The sequence below is a fragment of the Amaranthus tricolor genome, chromosome 9 (genome assembly GCF_026212465.1).
Source record: "Amaranthus tricolor cultivar Red isolate AtriRed21 chromosome 9, ASM2621246v1, whole genome shotgun sequence".
Classification (NCBI taxonomy): domain Eukaryota; kingdom Viridiplantae; phylum Streptophyta; class Magnoliopsida; order Caryophyllales; family Amaranthaceae; genus Amaranthus; species Amaranthus tricolor.
Window position 1 is genome coordinate 19,943,470 of NC_080055.1, and position 7,055 is coordinate 19,950,524.

Consider the following 7,055-nt stretch of genomic DNA (forward strand, 5'->3'; position numbering starts at 1 on the left):
AGTACCGGTGTTTATTCAGATTATTGGATCGATTTTAAATTAAATATTTTGAATCGGTTTAAAATCAAGTTTTTTGTCTGTGTATATTTGATTTTACATAATTGCAAATTTGTAAACCCATTTTTATGTCGGTCAAATTGAATTTGGTTAAAATGTCGTGTTTTTATTGGGTTATCAAGTCTGTTTTGAACACCTCTATATTTTACGAGAGATCTGTTTTGAACACCTCTATATTTTACAAGAGATAATCTTAATTAGAGTAACCATATGTATTGATCATTAATAATTTAAAAAAAAAATCAGTTACAAAATGATTATTAGTCTTAGAGTGATCATTTATTTATAATCTTAAAATGATCAATTAGAAAAATATGTTATTTATATGATCTTATTTCATTGTGAGACGCTTATATAAGATTTGTTAACTCTATATAAACTCCTTGCCCTCCTTCCGCCTACACCCAAAACTCATTCTCTCTTCACTTCTTTTCTTTCTCAATCTCCATTATTTCGATTTTTCATTCATCAAACTTAAAGCTTTGACATTATTGTTATTCGATCACAGGTTTTCTCCGTAGGATCATTAACTCAATGGCCTCGAGAGCCCATCATATTACATCAGAAAACTCGGACAATTCCCCGACGTCATCGTCAGTTACGACCGATGATCAAACACAAACTAGACAAAAGCAAAAGGATACAAAACATCCGGTGTACCGGGGTGTTCGAAAACGGGCCTGGGGAAAATGGGTATCCGAGATCCGAGAACCCAGAAAAAAGTCTCGTATTTGGTTAGGAACATTCTCAACACCAGAAATGGCTGCCCGTGCTCATGATGTTGCTGCCCTTACTATTAAGGGCACTTCAGCTGTCCTTAACTTCCCTGATCTTGCTTCCTCTTTACCCCGCCCACTCTCTAACTCCCCTCGCGACGTTCAGCTCGCCGCCTCCAAAGCCGCCGCGCTTGAGTTTGATGTTTCTCCGGCAGGCTGCGCCACCGTCGAGGAGGAGAAAAATACGCTGTGTGTAAGTGCTTTTTCACCATCATCAACATCATCATCATCGTCTTCCACCGCATTGTCACCGGAATCCTCCGCCGTGAGTTCGAGTCCGATGACCGGAAGCGATGAAGAGCAGCTACTAGGGGAAATAGTTGAGTTGCCGAGTTTGGAAGATGTAACTGGGTTTGACTCGGGCGAGTTTGTGGACAAGACTTGTTTAATGTATGAGTATTATGACTCGGAGTCGGATCCTTTTCTTCAATGGTGCGTAAATAATGGAAATAATAGTAATATGGAGGGGTACTTTGGGGAACAAGGTTTGAGTTATAATACTTGTTTTGACACTTTGTTATGGCATCATTAAATGCAAAATTATTTTTTTTAGATAAAAAAATTATATTATATTTCTTAAATGAGACGATCTTGTGGTAAGATTATCTTTATTAGGCTGATTTATTGACATTTATCAATTATAAAATATAATCAAATTAGATTTGTTAGTCTAATAATAAGACGGTCTCATACAAGACGGCCTAAATTAGAAGTATTAGAAAAAATTCATGTTCTTCTCTCCTCTTTATATTGCATGCCATAAAAGTTATGGCAGGCTATTTATATTTAGGGAAATTAAATACAAATACCAAAAATTTTAATTTAATTTTTTTGCAATATATATATATTTATATACACATATTTTATTTTTCCCTTTCCACCATTATTCCAGGGGAAAAATTTAGGGATTGTGATTGTCGATGCAATTTATAAATATAAGATTTTTTGAAGTCTTAACTGTTCTCATAGTACATTTAATTAAGTAATCTTCCTAATTAAAAATTGTTCATTTATGAACAATTAAATAGTAGTTCATACTAAGAGTACTTATCATTATGTCTCATATACGTTATATTAATGTTGGTTATATTAAATTCCAAATTGGGTTTATTTAACATATGCGACAAGGTTAAAGAGATATTAATTATCTTGCCTTAACTAAATTTTTAAAGATGATTTTCATAAATATTCTCTTTTTTTATAATTATAATTATTAATATTGATAAAAAAAATTACTATTTTCAAAAGAATATACACAAGAATTCTCTTAAATCAATGTTTGTTATTTAATGTAATTAAGATCTAATAACTTATGCCTTGTGGAATGGGTTAGATAAACTGTCCCATATTTTACATAATTATTTAAAACTTAATTGACTTATTTTAGAATAATAAAATTTTAAATAAAAGATAAGTAATAAAATAGAAGTAGGCTTGATATGGGTGGACATGATCATTTGTTACTTATTAGTGATCTATAATTATTCTCCTAATATCCTTATGCTCAACATTTTTGTCAAACTTATTATTTAGTGCTTAAAAATGTTAATAATACTTCTAAGTATTTTTTTCTTTCACAATAATTGGTAAAAAAAACACTATATCGCTAATTTTGGCAATAAAAATGGTGATTAATAGCCTTTGTCGTTAGCTAACGACAAACATTTTTGTGGCCTTATTTTTCACCATTTTGGCGATAAATATGATTTTTTTATCACCATATTTCATTTTTTTTTTAGTGTACATGTTAATCGTACCAGCTTACTTTGGAATTCAATATTTTACTTCTGTTTCTTACATTATTGTATGAGATTTTACTGTTGCTCGTGAATCTTCGCCAGTACTCGTACATTTTGGATGATTTATGAAATAGAAAAATCAAAGAGAAACGAAAGGAAAAGTTCTTGTTCTACAACTAATATTTATTCCTTAATGTTATGTTTAGATTGAAGCAAACGAAAAAAAAGAAATATAAGAAAAATAAATATATAATATCAGACACCAATTAAAAATAGTGTGGAATATAAAGAGAAGAGAATTAAAAGAAAAAGTTCATTCACATTTAAACAAAACAATTATATGATTAAAACAATTCTATCAAACATTGAAAAGATTTTTAAAAAAATTTATTATTTAATTTTTTTTGTCCAACTTAGGTTTATGTATTTACTATTGTAACATATATTATTTTGTAATTTTGCAGCTTATAAAATTGGACTCCTAACTCCTAATTACAATAGTCTAGCTTACTTTCCTAAACGTATATACTTCTTGACTCTTTTGTTCAGATTCTAGTCAAAGTCATAGTTATAGTTATAGTTATAATCATCAATTCAGTATTCTATAAAGTCGTGATTTGAGGGAGTAAGGTAACAAACAGACTATATGTCTCAAATAAATGGACCCTTCAAAAAGAAATATTAGTATCATACAACTTGTCATGCTTTCAAATCGATCACATAAATATTAAACCATCAGCTAGTCTCTTGAGAAATAATCTCTTTGAGAAACGTATCTCAAATCCAGCTCCTTAAAAACTAATATCTACTTATTGTATTCTTAATACCTACTTACATTATTCTTAGTGCTTACTTATCATATCCTTAATGTCTACTTTCAATATCTTAAATGTTTACTTATATTATTCTTAATGCTTATTTATAATATTTTAAAAAATATAAAATGAGCCGGCTCAATTAAAAATGATCGCTCAAAAAGACCGTCTCTCACTAGAATTTGTGTTAAACCATTATGTGTGTTTTATATTTTATGTGTGTATAAAATAATAAAATTCATATTAATTAAATTTAACGCCGTTTAATCAATTAAATGCCTAAATTGAACCAACAATGACGATATCAACAGCAAAGACATCAACTATTCATTACTGCTTCACATGAAAGGCGTAAATTCTCACTGCCCCCACATTACCAATCTTAGTAGTTTTCATTGCATCTATATTTAATAAATTACTCCCTCTAATAAATTACTCCCACCAATTCAGTACTAATATTTTATTTGCTTTTTAGATACTATTTATTTCTTACTTTTAATTTGTATTTTATTATTATTCTATATGTTAAAACATAATCAAGTGAAATCTTATTCGATTCGTCTCAATACAAGGATTATTTATATTAATTTTTCATAATTTTTAATTATGCACAATTACAAATATTAAGTATAAAATAAGTGCATTGGATAGTGTGCATAAAGCAAATGAGATATTAATGCAGAATTGGTGGGAGTATTTTTTAAAGAAAGTCTAAAATCCTGCCTGAACTGAAACTTATGTTGCTATAAATAATCAAAAAAAAATCTAACCAAAAACATTTACTTTCCTTAATTAAAGAACAATCAGAAAATGCTCAGATACACAATTTAACCACTTTATAGGATTACTATATTCTATATACAAATTCTGAGACGTTCATGAAACAGCTGGTCCAATATGTATTTAACGTTTTAAAGTTATCTTTTATAATTTTAAAGTGATTAATTACAATTTTAATATTACAATAAATTTAACTTTTCGCAATATTGAATTTACTGACGTTAAAAAAAGCCACTGATTTATATTTTTAGTGTAATAATTGTTGATTTTTATTTTAAGTTTCATTATAAAGTGATTTAGTGACACTTTGTTTGGCCTTTAGTGACATACATATTGTTACTATAGTCTATAGTGGCATTTATGAAAAATGACACTAAATCCTATGTTACGAAAAGTTTTAGTATGATTTTTTATTTTGCTGTTAAAGGGTCTAAAAAATGTCACTAAATCCACTATATATATTATTAGAAATTTGAAGCAGTGACATTTAAATTTAATGTCGCTAAATATATCCAATTAAAAGCAAATTATGTTGTAATGTAAGGTGATCACTTATAATTGTGAAGTGATCATTTATAATCTTAAAGTTATCAATTAGAGAAATGAGCTAATCATACGGACCCATCTCATGGTTAAACAGTTTCATATATAATGACTTGTGTTTTACAATAAGTTAGTAGGGTTGAATATAAGGTGAAAAAAATTTTCATATAGATCAGATAAGTAACCTCAAAATATGAGGAAAAACTTTTTTCATTATAGTTAATTTTTTTTTCTATGAATGATGAAACACGCAATTTGTTATATATTGTTATGAACAAAATAACTTACATATATATGTTTTTTATTTACGTAATTATATATGTTTTATAATACATATAAGTGGGTGTGCGTGAACTCGCATCCAAAAAATAAATAAAATAATTGTATTAAATTAAAGAGCAAGTATAATTTATCAAAAAAAATTATAATTATAAAACTTATTTAGTCGTTTCTTTCCTGTAATCAAGAATTCTTAATTTTTGGTTATTAACTCATTAACATTGCTATTAGAAAATAAGGACATAAGACAATCTGATATTCCTTTAAAATATTGGTAGACAGCTAGTGTATATAATAAGGAATGGAATATGAAACACAAGAGTATGTAGTCTTATAGTCTTAGTAATAATTAGACTAAAGACAGTTACTTTATATGGAATTCTTAAAATGAAAGCTCTTATAAAAATTCAACAATGAAAAACAATATAATGATTATTAAACAAAAGTAATGAAATGGACACAATGTGTTTTACCAAGTATTTTGGATACCTGCCGCTCAAATGTAGTTTATTAGATTGAATTCAACAATTACAATATAATAAATCTTCTCTTAGAACAATAAGTAGCAATATTTCTTTAAGAAAAATTTGCAAAGAAATACCTAATAAAACCAGTTTTTTGTAAAAAAAACAACTTTTAAATTTTTTTTGTAAAAAAACACCTTTTAAGAGACTTTTTATTAAAAAAAAAACACCTTAAATCAATTTCCGGTGACTTTTGTCAACTTTCAGGCGTTGACTATGCCATTTGAGCTCAAAAGTCAAAGCCTGAAAGTTGACAAATGGCATAGTCAACGCCTGAAAGTTGACAAAAGTCACCGGAAACTGATTTAAGGTGTTTTTTTTAATAAAAAGTCTCTTAAAAGGTGTTTTTTTATATAAAAAATTTTAAAAAGTGTTTATTTTTACAAAAAACTAATTTTATAAGGTATTTCTTTACAAATTACTCTTTCTTTAATTAAATAAGTGGCACATGATGTTGTTAGACGTATAAGTGGTAATTACTACAGGATACTGCATTATTGGTTTCTTTATAACTAAAGGCCCCTCTTCCATCATCTCGTACATCTATTCTTCCAATTTTTTGTATCTTCTTACAAGTCATTCAAGTCGTTGGTGTCCTCAAATTTATTTGTAATTTCATTATTTTTTCTAAATATTTTTTTGTTCTCGATATTTTTATATAAGGTTTTTGGTATAAGCTTTTTTTTTATTCCATCATCTCATAAATCTATTCTTCCTGTATCTGTACTTAATTTGCCTTAAATTTCTACTTGAGATATACAAACCACTACTTAACATGATCTAAATCATTACTTGACTTTATGAAGCCTAAATCCCTACTTGATATAATCTCCATCCCTACTTGATATGCTCTAAACTCCCACTTAATATACTCTAAAACCTTACTTAATAGATCATATTCCCCTACTTGGCGAACACTCAATACACAATACATAAATCACATACATAACCAACAAGAATTAACTTACCCTTTTGAAAAACCATGAAAAATGGTTTATCATCTCCTAATAAACATGTATCTTTGTCAAAGAATCCATAATTGATCGTAGTACAAGAAACAAAAAAAAAAAATCAAAATAAACCCTTATGTGTCTAAATTAATCAAAAAATGCCAAAATTAACAGTAAAATTCTAAATAAATAAAAAAGAACTAAGGAAATATGGATTTGAAATTAATAGTATAGAGATCAAAAGTGATTAATAGTTAAAAGAATATGACAAAGGTCTACAACAAATTGAAGGTTGAATGCCCAAAAAGCTTGGGAATGAGAGAATAAGGAAGTTGAATGGAAGTTGTGCAAAGATAAAAAAAGGAGTTAAGACGGGGAACGATAATCGGTTTAAATTATTTTTTTTTTCATGTTTTAATTATATTTTAAATTATTGGGCTGACTCATTTAAACGGTCTTTCTAAGAGATGTTATTGAAGTGTACGTATTTTCTAAATTCCCAAACTATTTCCAACAAATATTAAAAATAGCCCGTCTTGTATTAGACCGTTTCACCGTGAAACGACCTCAAAACAAGAAGCTCATAAGTTAA

General features: G+C 27.9%; 1 protein-coding gene across 1 annotated transcript; it reads left to right on the forward strand.

The window, feature by feature from the left end:
* The first annotated feature begins 429 nt into the window (after positions 1 to 429).
* On the forward strand, positions 430 to 1,786 carry LOC130824624 (ethylene-responsive transcription factor TINY-like). Its single transcript, XM_057689701.1, has one exon. It carries the CDS (start codon positions 592 to 594, stop codon positions 1,363 to 1,365), a length of 774 nt encoding a protein of 257 aa, XP_057545684.1. The 5' UTR covers positions 430 to 591; the 3' UTR covers positions 1,366 to 1,786.
* The last annotated feature ends 5,269 nt before the right edge of the window (positions 1,787 to 7,055 follow it).

What these genes read in the sequence shown, in the direction of transcription:
- LOC130824624 (XM_057689701.1), top strand. Translation starts at nt 592, where the DNA reads ATGGCCTCGAGAGCCCATCATATTACATCAGAAAACTCGGACAATTCC.